Source organism: Hordeum vulgare, chromosome 7H, assembly GCF_904849725.1.
Source record: "Hordeum vulgare subsp. vulgare chromosome 7H, MorexV3_pseudomolecules_assembly, whole genome shotgun sequence".
Lineage (NCBI taxonomy): Eukaryota > Viridiplantae > Streptophyta > Magnoliopsida > Poales > Poaceae > Hordeum > Hordeum vulgare.
Window position 1 is genome coordinate 81,296,963 of NC_058524.1, and position 20,157 is coordinate 81,317,119.

Genomic DNA, 20,157 nt, shown 5'->3' on the forward strand with positions numbered 1-20,157 from the left:
TGATACCATGCTTATTTAGCTGAGAGCTTATAATGATTTGTCTTGGATGCCAACATAGATTTTGAGATGACTATGATGTAGTATGATAGGATGGTATTCCCCTTTGAATGTTTCAAGTAGCTTGACTTGGCGCATGTTCATGCATGTAGTTGAAACAAAATCAACATAGCCTCTATGATGTTCGTGTTCATGGTGATCTATATCTTGTTCGTGCTTGCATTCAATGTTAGTCAAACTCATTGCATCTTGATGACTGTTGTCGCTCTCTAGTTGGCCGCTTCCCAGTCTTTTGCTAGCCTTCACTTGTACTAAGCGGGAATACTGCTTGTGCATCCACTTCCATATACCCAAAAGTTTTCCCATGAGAGTCCACCATACCTACCTATTTGAAGTATCTACCAGCCGTTCCAAGTAAATTTGCATGTGCCATTCTCTAAACCTTCAAGAAATAATCTGTTTTGCATGCCCGAACCGCTCATGTGGTGACAGAGGGCTATTGGTATCTTCCATGCTAGGAGTGTTATCCTCTACATGTGTTTATTCACAGTCATTCATGAGAAAGGGGCCGGTATTTGGGATGCCCATTTCCACGCTTAAATCGAAAACATAACTGTAAAACAAGACTCCCCCCGGATTGATGTTAGTATGGACGGTACCCGAGGATTCTGCTAGCCGTGGAGTGTGATTGATTGGTGGTGGGGGAGTTAAAACTTTACTTTTCTGTTTGGGAACCGCCTATAGCATGAGTAGCATGGAAGATATTGAGAACTCTTGGTCATTGCGTTGACAATGAAAGCATGCCACCCAAAAATTATTATCTTTGTTTTCAAAAGCTTGAGCTCTGGCACGTGTGCAAATCAATGCTTCGCTCTGCGAAGGGCCTGTCTATTTATTTTCCTGTCGAGTCATCGTCCTCTTATATAACACCAATTAGAGAGCACCTCTGTCATTTTTATGCTTTGCTTTTGATTGATATTGAGTATGACCATGACTAGATCTTCGTTGCTATGAATTACAATGTTTAGTCAGCCCTTGATCTTTGAAAGTGCTCTGCATTTATGTTTTGCGGTCTCAGAAAGAGCTAGTGAGATACCACCTATTCATATTGCTTCATGCTTGTTTTGATTGAAGTGTTGGTATTTGAAACTCATTATTATTTGCTCGTTAGCTGATTATGCCATTGATATTAGTTTACCGTGAGACCTTTGTGTCATTTGCTTATGTGGTTAACTTGTGATCTTGCTGAAATTCTAGTTATGAGTTAGACATAGTTGCAACAACAAGATCAAACAGAGTTTGTCAAAGTTTTTCTTTCTCTCTCAGTTTGTCAACTGAGTTTCTTGAGGACAAGCAAGGTTTTAAGCTTGGGGGAGTTGATACGTCTCCATCGTATCTACTTTTCCAAACTCTTTTGCCCTTGTTTTGGACTCTAATTTGCATGATTTGAATGGAACTAACCTGGACTAACGCTGTTTTCAGCACAATTGCCTTGGTGTTATTTTTGTGCAAAAATCAAAGTTCTCCAAACGTCGTGAAAATTTACGGGGAGCAATTTTGGAAAATATCAAAAATATCTGCGCCAAGTTCCACCTCTGGGGGTGGGCCAGTGGGCCACAAGCCCCTGCTCCGCCACCACCCCCCTAGTGGCGGTGGGCAGGCTTGTGGGGCCCACAAGCACCTGCCGCCCCCAACTCCAGCTCTATAAGTTGCCTTTCGTCCCAGAAAAAATAAAAAGAGAAGTTTTCGTCGTGTTTTCGATACGGAGGCGCCGCCACCTCCTGTTCTTCATCTGGAGGGCAGATCTGGAGTCCGTCTTGGGCTCCGAAGAGGGGAAATCCTCGCCATCGTCATCATCTACCTTCTTCCCTCTCCAATTCCATGAAGCTCTTCGTCGTTCGTGAGTAATCTATTCATAGGCTCGCTGGGCGGTGATGAGTAGGATGAGATCTATCATGTAATCGAGTTAGTTTTGATGGGGATTGATCCCTAGTATCCACTATGTTCTGAGATTTGATGTTGCTACTACTTTGCCATGCTTAATGCTTGTCACTAGGGCCCGAGTGCCATGATTTCAGATCTGAAATTATTATGTTGTCACCAATATATGTGTGTTTTAGATCCGATCTTGCAAGCTGTAGTTACCTACTATGTGTTATGATCCGGCAACCCCGGAGTGACAATAACCGGAACCACTCCCGGTGATGACCATAGTTTGAGGAGTTCATGTGTTCACGAAGTGCTAATGCGTTGGTCCGGTTCTTTATTAAAAGGAGAACCTTAATATCCCGTAGTTTCCTTTTGGACCCCGCTGCCACGGGAGGGATGGACAATAGATGTCATGCAAGTTCTTTTCCCTAAGCACGTATGACGACACATGGAATGCATGCCTACATCACATTGACGAACGGGAGCTAGCCACATATCTCTCCGTGTTATTGTTGTTGCATCATGAATATCATCCAAACAAATCACCGACCCATTGCCTACGAGTTTGTCCTATTGCTCGTTACACTGACGTTACTCGCTACTTTGCTGTTACTACTTTGCTTGCAGATACTAATCTTTCAGGTGCGGTAGAATCTGACAAATTTAGCTGCTAATACTTGAGAGTATACTCTCACCTCCCGACTGGGAAACCAACAAATTGGGTCGAATACTCTACCCCCGAAAACTGCTGCGAACCCATGCGCTGGTGGGCCATCAACAACATTCTTCTAGTTCCATTACTAGGGAGTGCATTCAGCATTCTTCTGGTGCCGTTGCAGGAGAAGGTTTGTTGTCATAAGCATTCGTCTAGCTAACGCCAGAGATTGCAGGATCAGTATGCCTTAATGCATACCCTCCTCATTAGCCCCCAAGGGCCGGGTCATCTTTTGAAAGATGAGCCGGGTATTGATGTAGGAAAAACTTTCGACCTGTAACCCCCAAGGGCCGGGTCATCTTTTGAAAGATGAGCCGGGTCTTGATGTGGAAAAACTTTTGACCTGTAACCCCCATGGGCCGGGTCATCTTTTGAAAGATGAGCCGGGTCTTGATGTGGAAAAACTTTTGACCTGTAACCCCCAAGGGTCGGGTCATCTTTTGAAAGATGAGTCAGGTCTTGATGTGGAAAAACTTTCGACCTGTAACCCCCAAGGGCCGGGTCATCTTTTGAAAGATGAGTCGGGACTCGATGTAGAAAAAAATTTCGACCTGTAACCCCCAAGGGCCGGGTCATCTTTTGAAAGATGAGCCAGGTCTTGATTGTGGTATAATTTTGTCTAAAAAATTATACATTAGCCCCCAAGTGTCAGGGATGTTGCTTGCAATAATTCTGAGACTTGTCCCTTGATAATATGTTGACAGGAATCTCTGGCCGAAGCTGAGTCGGCATTGGGCGACTTAAAGAAAAGTTTAGCCGACCAGCAAGACGCGCGTGCTCAAGCAGAAGAAAAATACCAGGCGATCTTAGCGGATATGGAGAAGCTGAAAGCCGCCAATAAGAAGTCTCAAGCTGATCAGGCCACCGCGCTAAAGCGAGGGAAACGGCTGAAACAAAACTGGAAGCCGTGCAACAAGAGCTGGCCGGTTTAAAGAAACATATCTCCAACATGACACATGCCATCTTTGGTAAGAAGGAATCCCTGCTTTTGTATCTTTTAGAAGAAAAAATTAGTGTGAAAAAAGTACTAACCATTATTGTCTCTCACGCAGGCCCGAGAGCCGCCAACCTTCAGGACGACTGTATCTTGAAGTTAAAGGCGATTTACACACTGACTTAGCAGTTGTACATTGGGAGTGTGCTGACCGTGAAGGCAGTGATGGGCACCAAGGAACCAATCACATCAATCAAAAAGATGCTTGGATGCTTATCCACCCTTCCGCCTCAGATAGGCGAGCTAACCCGATCAGCCGCCCGGAAGGGGGCGCTGACTACGTTGAGTCGGTGTTTGGCGTATGCTCCAGAACTGAAACCCGAAGAAGTAGCAGCAGGCTTCCCATAGCTCAAGGATGACGAGTCAGAGTTTACTCAAGATGATTATCACCGCGTCATCAGGGAATAACGCTCCGCGGCGACTCAGCTAGCAGCAAGCTTGTATTTATCAAAGTACCAAGCCGCTTATGACGAGAAGAACAAGAAAGTAAACCCGCCAACCTTTGTGACAACCAGCTTGACTCCTCGTCGGCCCAAAAACCCTTTTGATTTGGAAGCGGATTTCTCGACATTTTTGCACAATGAAGACGAATTTGCCGCTCTATCCAAGTGTAATTGGGTACTGGGCGATTTACAACTCGAAGTCGGCCAGAGCTCGAGGCAAGTTGACCCGGAGTCGCCAGCAGAATAGACCTTACAAATCTGGCCATCTGAGCCATGTAATAGGTCAATGTAGAAAACAATCCTTTGCGTATGTCTGTTGTGGAACTCTTTTGTGATCTTTGAAAAGAAAACTTGTGCCGCCCTTGGGGTGCCATGATGCTTGACCCGCCATGTCAGTAAGGATTTGATCACCAACCTGTTTGGCTAGCAAAAAGCAAATATCAAACCATCTCAATGAGTAGTGGATGATGATAAATAATAACCGACTCAAGGTGTCTTAACAAGACATGGCGAGTCTCATAAATCCGTAGAACCTTGTGGCAATGCCAGGAAGGTGATAATAAGAATTTCATCGGCTCGTTCAAGTCGCGACAGGATAGGACGAGTTAAAAAACTCAAGTGTTACCCCAAAGGAGACTTTTTGTGTAAAAAAACTCAAGTATTTAGACCGGCTGATTAGGCGCGAGTCAAGCTTCAGTGAAGCAGGTTCAATGAACCAATGGTTTCTCTATTCTCCATGTGGGGCGCTAGTCGGTACCATGCACATTTTAACCAAGGTGAGTTCAGGGTCCATAGAGCGGATTGACTCGCCAAGAGTTCGTGCGTCCATATGATGATTCGGCCAACACACAGTCCAGTATAACCATTTGTAGTGCGGTAATTTTTCGCTAGACAAATGGGTAGTTAGGCTGATCTCAGTGAGAGGAAGCCCCCAAGTGACCTATGGTTAGGGGAAAACCGGTCATAGGATTGTAGAAGCGTATACGCTCTTACCTCAAAACGACTTCGGAGCTCATAGCCCCCAAGTAAGTCGGCCTAATCCTCAGAATCATATAAGGCGCCCATGTTTGAATCGTGTGCTTGTGGCGACTTGATCCTCTTTGGCTTATCGATACCCAGTGTTGTAATAAGTGCAGCATGGCGACTTATGCTCTCTGGTATTGATAGCGTCCATGCTTGGGCGACTTGTCGAAGAGCAATAAAGATCCATGCTTTCAAGAAAATGAAGTGGCAGGAAAACCCAAGTTTCGTGGGTATCGACTTTATTGCTTTATATAAACGAAGGACTTACAATTTCCAAAATGGGAGAGAAAAGAAAAAAGGGGAGCCAATAGCTCAAGTGTAGTAAGGCCACAGATGGGCTATGTTCCAGGGGCGAGTTGACTCTGCCTCCGTGGTGGGCCGATCAGGCCGAAGATCTATCAAATAGTATGACCCGTTGCGAAGATTTTTGCTGACGATGAAGGGTCCTCCCAAGGCGGTGACAACTTATGCATACCAGTGCGATCTTGGATCAACCGAAGCACTAAGTCGCCATCCTGAAAAGCTCGGCTCTTGACCCGGTGGCTATGATAACGCCGCAAGTCTTGCTGATAGATAGCCGATCGGGAGGCAGCCAAATCGCGTGCTTCCTCCAAAGCATCCAAAGAATCCTGACGTGCCAATTCATTATCCTGTTCCACATAAGCAGCGACTCAGGGCAAGTCATGCCTAATGTCACTGGGGAGAACGGCTTCTGCTCCATACACCAAAAAGAAAGGAGTAAAGCCCGTAGAACGATTCGGGTGGTTCGAATGCTCCATAGTACCGAAGGCAACTCCTCAACCCAACACCCTGGGTGCGCTCTAGGGGAACCATAAGTCGGGGCTTTATTCCTCGTAGTACTTCCTGATTCGCCCGTTCTGCCTGCCCATTAGATTGGGGAAGAGCAACCGCAGACACATCAAGCCGGATGTGCTCCCGGTTGCAAAACTCTTGCATCGCCCCTTGTGATAAATTGGTGCCATTATCAGTGATAATGTTGTGTGGGTATCCAAACCGGAATATCAACTTTTTCAAATATTTGACGGCTGTTTCTGCATCACAGCTGCCAACAGGCTCTGCTTCGACCCACTTGGTGAATTTATCAACCGCCACCAGTAGATGAGTTTTTTTATTGGATGACATCTAAAAAGGGCCAACCATATCTAACCCCCAGACCGCGAAAGGCCAAGTGATAGGAATCATCCTTAGTTCTTGAGCTGGCACATGAGCCTGTCGTCCAAAATGTTGACAGCCATCACATCGGCGAACTATCTCTTCTGCATCTGCATGAGTCGTCAACCAAAAGAATCCATGTCTGAACGCCTTGGAAACCAGGGAACGTGACCCGGCATGATGCCCGCAATCCCCGGCATGGATCTCGTTCAGAATTATGCACCCTTCATCAGAAGAAACGCATCTTTGAAACACCCCAGAAGTACTTCGCTTATATAACTCGCCGTTGATGATGACCATGGATTTGCTCCGACGAACGATTTGACAGGCCAACACCTCATCCGAAGGTAACTCGCCTCGTGTGAGGTACGCCAAGTAAGGAAGAACCCATTCCGGCATAACACGGAGAGCCGCCACAAACTGGGACTCAGGATCTGGTATCGCCAACTCTTCTTCCGAGGGCAACCTCACGGAAGGATTATGCAGAATATCCAGAAAGACATTAGGAGGAACCGGCTTACGTTGCGAGCCGAGACGCGAGAGGGCATCAGCTGCTTCGTTAAGTCGCCGGTCGATATGATCGGCTTGATAACCATGGAAATGACCCGCCACATCAGACACAGCCCTTCTGTAAGCCGCCATCAGGGAGTCCCGGGAATCCCATGTACCTGAAACTTGTTGAGGCACCAGATCGGAGTCGCCAAAACATCTGACGCGTGTGAGGTTCATCTCCTTGGCGAGTCGCAAACCATGAAGCAGGGCTTCATACTCGGCAGTGTTGTTGGTACACGGGAACTTGAGTCGGAGAACATAACAGAACTTGTCTCCCTGGGGTGAAATCAACACCACGCCAGCCCCCGAGCCTTCCAATTGCCTAGACCCATCAAAATAAATAGTCCAGTACGTGAGATCAGGCCTGTCTTCCGGAATCTCCAACTCGGTCCAATCATTGATGAAGTCGACCAATGCCTGGGACTTGATAGCCGTGCGAGGCGCATACCGCACGTGGTGCGGCCCAAGCTCAATCGCCCATTTGGCGATTCGCCCCGTTGCTTCCCGGTTCTGGATGATGTCCCCAAGAGGGGCGGAGCTAACCACCGTGATAGGATGTTCTTGGAAATAATGTTTTAGCTTCCGACTCGCCATAAAGACCCCATAAACCAACTTCTGCCAATGCGGATAACGTTGTTTGGATAGGGTTAGCACCTCGCTGATAAAATACACCGGGCGTTGTACCGGGTATTCCTTTCCTTCTTCCTTCCGTTCGACAGCCACTGCCATGCTCACCGCCTTGGTATTCGCCGTGATGTATAAAGCATAGGCTCCTTTTCAGTCGGGGCGGCCAAAACCGGCGGGTTGACCAGCTGCTGCTTCAGAGCTTCAAAAGCTTCGTTGGCCTCGTCCGTCCAAAAAAACGATCAGCTTTCTTAAGCAACTGATAGAGGGGAATGGCTTTCTCCCCCAGGCGGCTTATAAAGCGACTCAAAGCCGCAATACGACCCACCATGCGTTGAACTTGATTGATATTCGCTGGTTTCCCGAGCGAAGTAATTGCTTCAATTTTGTCCGGGTTGGCCTCAATGCCGCGTTCGGACACCAGAAAACCCAAAAGCTTTCCTGCGGGAACGCCGAAGACACATTTGGTGGGATTAAGCTTCATCTGATACACCCGCAGATTGTCAAAGGTTTCCTTGATATCCTCCAAGAGCGTCTCTTTCTTGCGAGATTTAACCACGATGTCATCAACATAAGCGTGACGTTGCGGCCGATTTGGCCGCGGAGATAGTTTCGGATACAACGCTGGTAAGTCGTCCCAGCGCTCTTAAGCCCGAACGGCATAGATACATAGCAAAACGCCCCAAACAGGGTTATGAAAGCCGTCTTCTCCTGATCTTCTAGAACCATCTTGATTTGGTGATATCCGGAGTAGGCGTCCAAGAAACACAAACGCTCGCAGCCCGCGACCGAATCAATGATTTGATCAATGCGGGGAAGGGCGAAAGGATCTTTTGGGCAAGCTCTGTTGAGGTCGGTGTAGTCGGTGCACATGCGGAAAGTGCCATTCTTCTTGAGCACCAGGACCGGGTTAGCCAACCATTTAGGGTGGAAGACCTCAACGATAAATCCGGTGGCCAAAAGACGGGCGACTTCTTCTTCGATCGCCTTGCGTCGCTCCTCATTAAACCTGCGAAGATATTGCTGAATCGGCTTTGCTTTAGGGTCAACATTAAGATGGTGCTCAACGAATTCTCTCGGTACACCAGGCATGTCAGAAGGTTTCCATGCGAAGATGTCCCGATTCTCACGGATGAGTTCGATGAGCGCGCTTTCCTATTTGGGATCCAGACCCGCCTAGATAGTGAACTGCTTGGATGAATCGCCAGGAGTAAAGTCCACCATCTTAGTGTCATCGGTTGGCTTAAACTTGAGGAGCGGCTCGGCATCAGTTGTTGGCTTCTTGAGGGGCGACATGCCCGTCGGGTCAACATTGGCTTGGTGATACTTGAGTTCTTCTGCAGCGCAGGCGATTTCTGCGTAAGCCGCATCTCCTTCCTCACACTCCTTAGCTATCCTCCTGTCACCATCGACCGTGATGGGCCCCTTAGGGCCAGGCATCTTGAGTTTAAGGTAGACATAGCAGGGGCAAGCCATGAACCTGGCATAAGCCGGCCGCCCGAACAACGCATGGTAAGGGATCTTTAACTTGACCACCTCAAATATGGCAACTCACTCCTGTGATTGGATGTTGTACCAAAAGCCACATTAAGTTTGAACCGCCCAATTGGATATGCCGACTTACCCGGGACGATGCCATGGAATACCGTGGTTGACGGCATTAGGTCTTTTTCCAAGAGGTTCATCCTTCGAAAGGTGTCGAAATATAGTATGTTAATGTTGCTACCTCCATCCATAAGAACCTTTGAAAGGGTATATCCCCCGACTTGGGGGCCACGACCAATGCTAAGTCCCCGGGGTTGTCGATTCTGGGCGGGTGGTCCTCCCTACTCCAAGAGATAGTCTGCTCAGACCAATGGAGGTACCTGGGGAGCGCGGGCTCGGACACGCTATACGTCATGTGCTTCACTTTCTTGTCTCGCTTACAGGCACTGGTGGTGAACACATGGTATTGTCCGTTGTTTAATTGTTTGGGATTGCTGCGGAATCCGCCATTATCATCTTGCCCCTGGGGAGCCCCCTGCGGGGGTGGCTGCTGAAACACTCCGGGCGGGTTATACCGCTGCTGGTTATGCAGAGGGTACTGGCCACTGCTTGGTTGCGAGCCGCCCTGAGCCCCTGGTTCGGGAAAACCGCTGAACGGGTTCTGGCGTTGATTAGGCACACCGAACTGTTCCTGTCATTGGCTCTGGTCATCGGTTTGGCCTTTTATTGAGTGCCTCCGCCCGAAATTCCTGCATTACGTAGCAATCTTCCCAAGAGTGAGTCACCGGTCCTTCCGCCGTGGCGTGATGCGGGCAGGGGCCCTTAAGTATCTCGTTAAAGTTACGCGGCTTCTTGCCACTGTAACCCCTCTTCTTCTGGCGCTGGTTGCCGTTGTTAGCATTGGTGTTGGCGACGAAGTCCGTGGATCCTTCCTGCTGCCTTCTCTTGCCATTTCCACCATGATTATGGTGGGCGCGTCCCTGAAACCGAGAGTGATTCTTGGATGACTCGCCTTTCCTCGGTGAGTTGGCCTTGCTGCCGTGCTCTCCTGGATCTTTAGTAACGTCTGCTTCGGCGTACCGAGTGAGGGTGTCCATCAATTCCCCCATATCCTCGACCTTGCGCTTGAGTCGCCCCAGCTTCTGTACCAAGGGCTCATAGTGGCAGTTTTGCTCCAGGATCAGCACGGCCTGAGCCGCCATGATGCCGTCTGACGAGTGGATGATTTCCGCAACCCGCCGCGTCCAGTGGTGGGCCGACTCATCGGGGCGCTGAACGCAATGCTGTAGGTCGACGATCGTCATTGGGCGTTTGCAAGTTCCTCGAAAGTTTTTGATGAAACGTTCCTTCAGTTCTGCCCAAGTCTGGATGGAGTTGGGTGGCAGGTTTTTCAACCAAGTGCGCGTCGTACCTTCGAGCATCATTGTAAAGTACCTGGCACAGACTGCTTCGCTCACGTTGAGCATGTCCATTGCGAGTTTGTAACTCTCAACCCATGATGCCAGCTCAAGGTCCGGGGTGTAGTTGGGCACCTTCCTTGGTCCTTTAAAGTCCTTCGGCATTCGCTCGTTGCGCAAGGCAGGGGCCAAGCATGGCACCCTGACTTGCCTGCCACCTCCGCTACGTGGTGTTGGGTGGGGTTGGATGTTGCCCTGTTGATCCTGGCCTGTCGCACCAAAGGCGTTGCGGGCGGGAGGGTCCCGATGATCAGGTGGGTTACCCTGAGGTAGGTGTCGCGGTCCGCTGGTTATGGCGGGTTGGTCCTCCGGACGGCTTCTGGTGCGGCTCGCCTGGGGGGTGGAGTACAACCGATCGAGGCTGTGTGAGAATTGCGCGTTCTGGACCACCGCCGTTTTCAACATCTCAATGGCGTTTCTTGCTTCTATTTCAGCCGGGGTGTTGCCATAAATCAGAAGGGATTCCAAGTGCCGAGTCGCGGCGAGCACGTTGTCCATGGGGTTGGAAAAGTGGCCCTGAGGCGTCTGGAAACGGGGAACGCGATCATCTGCTGGCTGAGGCGGCGGGTTTGGTGGCTGAGCCGGCCCTCCCCCTGGAACAGTTCCTGCCCCGGGGGTGCGCGGAGTGTCAAAAAGGCGGGTAGGGTTCAGATCAGGGGGTAAACGCCCCTGGTGCCTCCTCTGATGGAAAGCGTCGGACGCGCGCTGATGTCTTTCAAGTCGCCAATTCTCGGTGTTCAAACGGGTCGTCTCCGCGGTGATCTGAGCTTGCCGAGTCTCAATCCTGGCGGCTTTCGCTTCTGCATCTCGCTCGGCCTTCGCCATCTCATCTCGCAGTTTTGCCAACTCGGCGTTTATTGTTCCTTGATTTTCTGCCGTCCCAGGGGTCGCCATAATCCTCGTTATCTCCGCCGAGAGGTCCACCAGGACCGCAGCTGGGCTTTTGGATGGTTCTCCAGCCTCATTGTTGCCTGCAGGGTTTTGCTGGGACTATGTTGCCCCCGCCATGTATACCGCGATCTGACGGCGGGTCCGGTCGAGGACTTCGGGATCCATTGCCAACGGCAGATCTCCGAGGCAGCCTTCACGCAGGGACTGGATTGAATCTGTGTCGCCCATGGATGACTCGTCGTCAGTGTTGACCGGCGTAGTCTCCTGAGTCGCCGATCGCTCTGGTTCATCAGATCCCTGCGTGAAGCCGATGAAGACTGGGCGCGTCAGGCTTGGCAGCGCGACGGGACAGACATACCTGGCCGGCTCGACGGTGTCGGTGAAGATGTCCAGCTCAGGCATGGTGCACCGACCTTGCCGATGAAGATGTTGACCTTGCCGAAGGGGACTCTGTAGTCGGATTCGATTAAATCGGCCTCGGGCCCCCACAGCAAGTTGTCGATGTAGTACTTTCCGCGGCGGCTCCGGGTCATGAGCCCAGCCGCGTAGCTCCCTGACCATGGTAGGGCTCCCTTCGAGAACTCAACTCCATCGTGCGTAGGCCCCACGGTGGGCGCCAACTGTCGTGGTTTTGCCACGACAGATGTCCTAGTGAAAGGACTTAATGATGGAGCCATCGCACCTTGGTGGCGACTCAAAGGGGTTGAACGGGAGCGGGACTCAGATTTACCCAGGTCCGGCCCCTCGTGAGGAGGTAAAAGCCTACGTCCTGCTTTGTGTTGTATTGATGATGTTTTGATTACAAGGAGGGTGTAACTCGCCTGACCTAGCTTTCGATGATTTCTAACCTATCCTCTCCTTCCCAGGGACTCGCCTTTATATACAGGTTGAGACCTTAGGGTTTACAAGAGTCCTTGCCATAACGCAACTCATGATTCTTTCTATCTCTAAATCGCCGTGCTTTCCAAGACTGGAGAACTCCCCGATAATTGGTTCTCCACGTGGATCTTGAACCGCCATCCAGCTCCAGGGCCTACCGGCCAAAGCTTGAATCGCCAAAGTATGAGTCGCCCACTTAGTGACCCGGCCCAACTAGGGCGGGTCACACCGCAGATAATATCCCCAACACGATTCATCTTTGAAAAGATGACCCGACCCTTGGGGGATACACGTGGAAAGATTACACAAAGCACGATTCGTCATGGATGACTCGCCCTTTGGAGGGCTAATGGGAGGACATGTCAAGAAGGTTAACAGGTATCATACCTCATGTTTTCTTTGCATCATGTTAACCAATCTTTTTTCCATTTCATGGCTCGTCTCTAGGCGGCTCACAAAACCATAGTACAGTTCATCAAACTCCAATTTCTCATAATTGGGGAGCTTCAGTTTGGTGATGTATTTTCCTGCAAAGACTGGGGCATCTTTGGGTGCATGCTGGGTTAAAACCGCGGTTGCAGGCTTAGAAAAACCGGTACCGGTGACGATGACTGAATCGGGGTCGAGTATCACGTCTTCAGCCGCCTTGTGAGAACTGGGAGGGTTGAGGTCTTCAGTTACCTCCTTCTGAGGACTTGGAAGCTCGTCCCGGATGTCGGGGAAATCATCAAAGTCCTCGGCATGAGTCTCAGCTGGCTCGTCTTGAGCCTCTAGGATGGAGGTACTCATTCTAAATATCTCAACTGCCTTGGGAGCAGAAGATGACTCGCCGGTTTTCCTCTTCTTTGCTTGAGCCCTACGGAATGATGGTACAAATGTTAAAATAAGAAACATTGACACCCGAAGGAACATGTTAATGAATGAACTTACCCCTGAAGGCGGATCAATGGGGAAGAGCTGAGGCAGCTGAGTCGCCAGATGAAGGAGGTGAAACCTGTTGGATGTAGGATGGAAAGATTGGGTAAATCGCGAGAATGGTTTGCACATGAAGAAAGGATGTTTTATAAAAATGTACCTCATTCTGTCATTTGCGACCAGCTATTTTCTCGGGCAAACCGGACAAAAGGTCCATAGAGTGGCTTCGAGTATGACGCTCGGGTGTAAAACTCGCCTTCTTCAAAAGGAAATTCGGATCCAGATAAGCATCCGGGTGAGACAGGGGAACTTTCCTACAGATTCGCCTTGCCCGCTTGGGAGGAGAAGAGTTTGAGTCGGAAGAAATGGAAATTACCTTGACGTCTTCATCTTGGCTCTCAAAGTCATCATCCTATAAATATAAGCAGCAAAGCATGAGTACAAGTCAGATTAAAACAACAAAAAAAGAGCATTTACCTCTGATTGTTCTTCGGCGACCGAGACTCGCCCACAACGGATGACTCCTTTGTAGTGGCCTTGCCCTTGGTTTTATTTTTCTTTGGGGCGGGTTTGGCACTTTCTTGGCGACGGTTTTGGGCCTTCGGTTCCAGAAGGACGAACCCCTCTGATTGACATAATCAAAGCCTAGATCAGAGACAAGCATGCGTATATTAAGAAGCTAGAAGGGCAAGTTGGGATTTTTTACCTCTCGAGCCGTGTTAGAGACGTAGAACGGTTTTAGCCCAATTTTGGAACAGTTCTCAATAGGCTCGCCACTTAGCTTCTTCACAATTTCAACAATATCTTCTTCTTCAAGCCTCACATTGTAGAAGCATTGTGGGTGGTTTAAGTCGCCATTGAATTCACACATTAAGCCGTTCCGGCGGCTCAAAGGCATAATTCTCCACTCCACCCACCAGCGGATGAGATCGATCCCGGTAATACCATTGACGGTAAGGGCCCTGAGCTTTGCGAAGACAGGGACAAATGAAGCTTCTTCCTCATCGGTTAGCTTTTTAGGCAACTTGAAATCCATAGGCAAAAGTGTCGCGGCAGTAAAACCAAGTTTTTGGCCAACCCTTGGGATGACTGGGCAATACAACAGCCAGGAATCCGCATTCTCGTCGTCGCTGGATGTTGACTCCCCCAAGCTCTAGGCAGGGCCCATTGGCAAACTCTGTTTGGCGGTTCAGATAAAAGAACTTCCTGAAAAAAAGTACAGTAGGCTCTATCTGCAGGTAAGCTTCGCAGAACACTTGGAACTGGCAAAGGTTGCTGATGGAGTTTGGGCCTAAGTCTTGGGGATGGAGGTTGAAGAAATGCAAGGCGTCCTTGAAAAACTTTAAGCCGGGCGGTGTGAAGCCTCGCTCGAGATGATCATCAAAAACAACTACTTCCCCTTCGGCGGGTTGCGAACGTTGCTCTCCTAGGGCGGTTCACCAGCCGATCGTTTCTTTGGGTGCAAGATTGCCCACTTTCACAAATTTTGCAAGATAGGAGTCATCAACTTCTGTTGGCAACCAGTTGCACTTAGAGATGGAACCCATGATTGCAAGCTTAAAAGGAGGGGGACGAAGATATGCATAAGAAGGATTGGTGGGTCGTCAGGACCTACGGAATGGTAACTCGCTGGCCAGCAGCTGAGAGCATGTCTAAAGGGGGATTGTGACTCGCCACAGCATTGAGGGCGGGTTGCGATTCTAAAAATTTCCTTAGAATATTTCTAATCAAGGATAAACACGTTTCTAATGCCAAGACAAAGTTCACGGATCTACGGGTGATTCTATTAAGGAAAATAACTTGCCAAAATAAGAACAGTAAGAACACAGGGACACTGTGGAGCGGTGTGGTGGCCCTGTGAAACGATAGGGGAAATAACATATGTACCAAGGATTTTTGACGAGACTACCGCAGTTCTTTGCTAAAATGCAGGATCTAAAAACCGTATCTATACGGGTCGATGGCGCGATGAGCCAGTACTCATGGAGTTTCGGTGCTACCCTAAGAACTGGGGAGGTTCGAGATTTAGATCTACTGGAGGAGAAGGAGTTACCTGATGGGGGAAGGCAACGACGGAAGCAGGCCGCGGATGTTTGCGCCGAAGACCACGCCCTAGATAAGCCCGTGAAGCAGCCGGTCCGAAGCAGAGGTTCGATGGCAGCATGGTGTTCGCGACGCGAGCTCGAGGAAGAAGACACAGCGAAGGCGATGGAATAGAGGTAGGTGGAGATGCCCCTCCCCCCCCCCCCCACGGCTATTTAAATACCTAGGGCAGAAATCGGAACGGCAGGCGCCGGAGTCAAGGAGGCGCATTGAAAACCGTAAATGATGGCGTCTAGATTTTCGGGATGACAGGATAAGACAAAAGATGCGTTGGAAGTGATGTCATCAAGATCCATGGAATAGTGGAGAAGATGACATCATCAATAAAGACCTCGTGACTCAGGCGATTCATGAAGATTGGCGGCTCGTCACTCGTTGAGGAAGAAAGGTCAGAGGTCGTGTGTGAATCGCCATACACAAGTATGAAGGTTTATTGGCGTGAATAAATTCAAGTCAATATGGGGCCTAATGTTGGGGATGTTACCCGCGGTATGACCCGCCCTATTGGGTCGGGTCGGGTAAATGGCGATTCAACATTCATGATCAAGATAGGCCTTGGCCCAGAGTTTGAGATGTGTCAGGAGAACTTCAACGAAGAGCCGGCCAGGGCCCATGAGCCCAGATGGCGGTTCAAGATTTACGGAGAAGATAAGTCGCCAAGGAGGTTTCCTAGCTTGGAAGACATGGCGGCTTAGAGATATGGCAGCCCACGATTTGTAATGTGCAATGTGGGCGGGACTTTGTAAACCCTAGGGCCTCGTCCTGTATATAAAGGCGAGTCTCTAGGGTAGATAGGTTAGGTTAGAATCCATCGATAGCTAGGTCAGGCGAGTTACGCCCTCCTTGTAATCGAATCCACCATCAATAAACACAAAGCAGGACGTAGGCTTTTACCTTCATCGGAGGGGCCGAACATGGGTAAACCCGAGTCTCGCTTTAGCTCAACCCCTTTGAGTCGCCACCAAGGTGCGATGGCTCCATCACTAAGTCCTTTCACGAGGACATCTGGCGTGACAAAACCACGACACCAGGAGATGGAGTTTTCCGCCGACAACGACTGCTACCCCGACGGTGCCTACTACTACGTGGAGGCCGCTGAAGACCAGGAGTAGTTAGGAGGTTCCCAGGCAGGAGACCTCGCCTCGTTCGATCGGGTATCTTTTGTGCTAGCCTTCTTTAAGGCACCTCATGTTTAATGTGTGTACTCATATATTGTTGCTTCCGCTGACTCGTGTGTTTATCGAGCGTCTGTATTCTAGCCCTCGAGGTCCCTGACTTGTAATATGAAGCTTGTATGTTTTATTTGTGTCTTGAGTTGTGTTGTGATATCTTCCCGTTAGTCCTTAAGCTTGACGTACGTATTTACGTGTATGATTAGCGTACGATTAAATCGAAAGTGTCACATCCCTCTCTAGACATATACTTTGGATCCTACAATTACTATATTTAGGAACTATATAGCCAATTTCACGGCAACGGATGTTGTATTCTCTAGGTCATAACTTCATATAATTAACCGGCTTTGATCTTGTACATGAGCGGTTGTAAGTCTACCAGACGAAGACGCCGAAAGCGAAGGCGGAGGCCAATATATTTCCCTGAAAGTAAGCCAATCGAGTCAAAAAAAAGAACAATAACAAAAAACAAATAGGGTGTCAACAAGGTCAACGTGGTCATGGCAAATGGAGAAGACCTTCGTCCTGAGCGGGTTTGCTCTACTGTAAGGCCCTGTTTGAGGCCTGTTTGGAATCACTCAGATTATATAATCTGGTTTTTATAATCTATTATGTGTCCAAACAGGACAGACTATATTACAGTTTATAAAAACTAGATGATCATATTATTAAAAACTCATAATCTACTCTACCCAGCTAAAATCAGATTATGGATTACTAATGACCTATTACCCTTGGAAACTTGAAAATAATTATCTACCGCCACCCCCACCGTCCTCGAAACATGCCGACCTAGATTATTACCTTTGTAGCTAAAAAATAAAGGGCAGACATGTCATTATACAATATAAAACCTGGATTACTGTTTATATAATCTGGCCTTCAAATATGCCTCCTAAATTATTTTTATAAACCAGATTATATAATCTATCTTAATAATATAGATTATTATAATCTATAGAGGTTCCAAACAGGGACTAAGTCGCCCCCGCGAACGCATCGAGGAGGGCCAAGAGCTCGTCTTTGTTAGGACAACCCAAATTTTGGTGTCATCAAAATAAAATTAATATACAGTGCGTTTAGATTTAGTTATATGTGAGCTTATCCGCTTGCAACGTTAGACCTAGATCCTAAAATAGGCTACGATTACCTCTGGGTTGGATAAACCATACACACCATAGACTACCTCTTGATTGGATAAACATACACACCATCACACCAACCTCCCATAAGCCTTCATCCATGCTGTGCATAAAAGGGGGTAACTGTTGGAAATATTTGGCCTAGCCATGTCCAACATGAGCCTTACTTGCTCTAAGAAACACGCCATACATTATTTTTAAAACAGTACGAACACTACATCACAACTTCAATGACATATTTTTAAAACAGACAACTTATAGTATTTCTCTCAAAACGAGAGAGAAATTACACTCAGACGCCCAACCACATGTGAACACATCATGCATCGCGGGGTCCAACAATTCTCATTTTGAGATCATAAGCTCTGGCAAACAATTCCTCTCTGTTTTTCTGCAAGTGGTAAATACGTGGTGAGGACGTTGAACATAGTATGGTGCACAACAAAAAAATAATACTCCCTCAATTCAAAATTACTTGTCGCAAAAATGGATATAAATATATGTATCTGAAATTAAAATACATATAAATACATCTATTTTTGGACAAGTAAGGGATTACTTATGAGGCAAATAGATACACACCTTGAAAAGAAGATACCGAGAGCTGAACCAAACCGTGTATCCGAGGCCCACCATCTCCAGTATCCTTGGGAGCTGAGGGCAGGATCACAATCAGTTAAAGATCTATGATGGCAGAAAGCATTTTACATCCATCTAGGGATCTAATGACTACTGACCAAGGGGATGGAGTCAATTGCTGAAACAACAGCGGACAAAACCCATCCAGCGAAGAAAGCACCGGTGCCGTATATGGCATATGTGGCCATCTCCTTGAAGCCCAGCTGGAGCATTTGAACAGATAAGAAGAATCAACCGCATGTGCAAAGAACTAACGTATTATTTTCTTCCTACAAATGATATACAGCCTAGTGGGACGCACAAATTCATCTCTGTACTGAATGAAATTATGAAAACTATAAAGGCTTCAGTAAGGTTAGGCTGTTGTATTGCCCAAAATTTGGGACCCACGAATTCATCTTTTCTAAACATGTTCAAAAACCGTACTAGTCCAATTCTACACTGTAATAATCAAATGCCGTATAGTAATATTTCTTTGTGAAACTCCACACCAGATCCTAGATCCACCACAGCCCCTCCTCCACCATCCGTCCAAACATAGCCACACGGTACCATGGACGCAATACAACAAACAAGTCGCGTGCAAAGCAGGAACGTCACCTTGTTGGCAGCCGCCTCGTCGCCGGCGCTGTCCACCGCCACCAAGCTCTGCCCGAAGGGCACGGCCGCGGCCAGCTTCATTGCCTCCGCGACCCCCAGTTCCGTGCCGGCGCAGCGCAGCCCTGAAAAAAAACACAGCGCAACAACAAAACAATCCTCAGGTTAGGCTTTCATCCTTTCGGCCGGTAAATCCGACGAGCGTGAGCACGTCATGTTCTGTTCCTAACCAGACCTGGAGTTCGTAGGCTGCGGCGGCGGATGGAGAGACGGGCAGTCACCGGAGCGGCGAGCGCGACGTTGCACTGGGGTGTGCGTCGGCGCGGGAGGCGGGGAAGGGCGGCGGCGGCGGGGGTGTTGGTGCAGAGCATGGCCGCCATTGCGTCAGCTTTGTTCTGTCGCGGTTCGAGTGCGAGGGTGATGAACTCTTTTCGCGGCGCTCTATATATACACCCGCCTTCTCACTGTTTTGTGGACTGCCATCAAACGGTGTGTGTTTTCGCGAAGAGTTTGTTTGGCTTTTTGGTTCGTTGAGAAGAGTTTGTTCGGCTTTGTTTGTGAGCATGTGTGTCAGTGTGTGTGTGTTTCTACGAGCTTTGGAGTGTTCTTAAAGTGACTCCATGTGACAGCCCATGTATACCCTGTGCGTTTCTACTGCATTTGGAGTGTAGCCATGCCGATTTTTGTCTCGGTTTATTTATGTATACCTGTGCGTTTGGAGTACTGGCCGTTCTTTTTGAGATGCGTCTCTACCAACCATCAATTGCAGCACGCCTCGGTCCAGACTCCAGACACCACGTAGAAATATATATATACACATATTTTAGAATATATAGATTCACTTATTTTGCTTTATGTGTAGTCTTTTAGTAAATCTTTAAAAGTACTTATATTTAAGAACGTAGGGAGTATTTGTTTGGGCACGCTTAGAATGTGCAAAAAATTTAGGCACCGAAATAACGTTTTAGCGGGCATGCGTGGTAGCTTTTTCAGCCGCTGCAAAATTTAACGCGTCGCTGTATCGCTTTAACAGGCGTGATAAAAATACAGCGCACATGCCCAAACATACACAAAATAAATAAATAAAAATAGTTCATTGGCAAACATTAAAATTCAAGTTCAAACTCACAACAAGAAAATTCAAATTCATAAAATGTGCTAATAAAATAAAAATACACCTAGACTACTCTTGCTCCTCATCGATGGTGTAGTTTGACGATGTAAACGCGTCCTCCCATCGAGGATCGTTCGAGTTCCAGCTCGAGCCCTCCTGGTTGTCTATCTGGGCATTCCCTAGTGCCTTGCGTGCACGCTTGTCCTGGCAACGTGCAAGTCGCTCCGCCCTCCTCTTTGTCCAGAACTCATTCTCGGGGACGACTTTCTCCGGAGAGTGCTCGCGCCACTTCGCCATTGTGGCCTCGTCC

The 20,157-nt window shown here is 48.4% G+C and overlaps 1 protein-coding gene across 2 annotated transcripts; it reads right to left on the reverse strand.

Annotated features, from left to right (window-relative positions):
• Window positions 1-17,584: 17,584 nt before the first annotated feature.
• On the reverse strand, window positions 17,585-19,238 carry LOC123408666 (protein CURVATURE THYLAKOID 1A, chloroplastic-like). Of its 2 annotated transcripts, none has more exons than XM_045101724.1 (5): window positions 18,969-19,238; window positions 18,737-18,858; window positions 18,235-18,339; window positions 18,061-18,151; window positions 17,585-17,888 (listed from the first exon to the last, which is right to left on the reverse strand). In XM_045101724.1, exons 1-5 carry the CDS (start codon window positions 19,111-19,113, stop codon window positions 17,854-17,856), a joined length of 498 nt encoding a protein of 165 aa, XP_044957659.1. In that variant the 5' UTR covers window positions 19,114-19,238; the 3' UTR covers window positions 17,585-17,853. The 2 variants fall into 2 exon arrangements, with proteins under 2 accessions (XP_044957659.1, XP_044957658.1); XM_045101723.1 differs by having other exon boundaries at window positions 18,080-18,151; window positions 18,969-19,228.
• Between the last annotated feature and the right edge of the window lie 919 nt (window positions 19,239-20,157).

Bases quoted from the DNA above. Each gene is read 5' to 3' on its own strand.
- LOC123408666 (XM_045101723.1), bottom strand. From the start codon at position 19,113: ATGGCGGCCATGCTCTGCACCAACACCCCCGCCGCCGCCGCCCTTCCC. The intron at 18,340-18,736 runs GTGACGTTCCTG...CAAATGCTCCAG, and splicing joins ACGAGGCGGCTGCCAACAAG to CTGGGCTTCAAGGAGATGGC. The intron at 18,152-18,234 runs GTCAGTAGTCAT...TCCTGCCCTCAG, and splicing joins CAATTGACTCCATCCCCTTG to CTCCCAAGGATACTGGAGAT.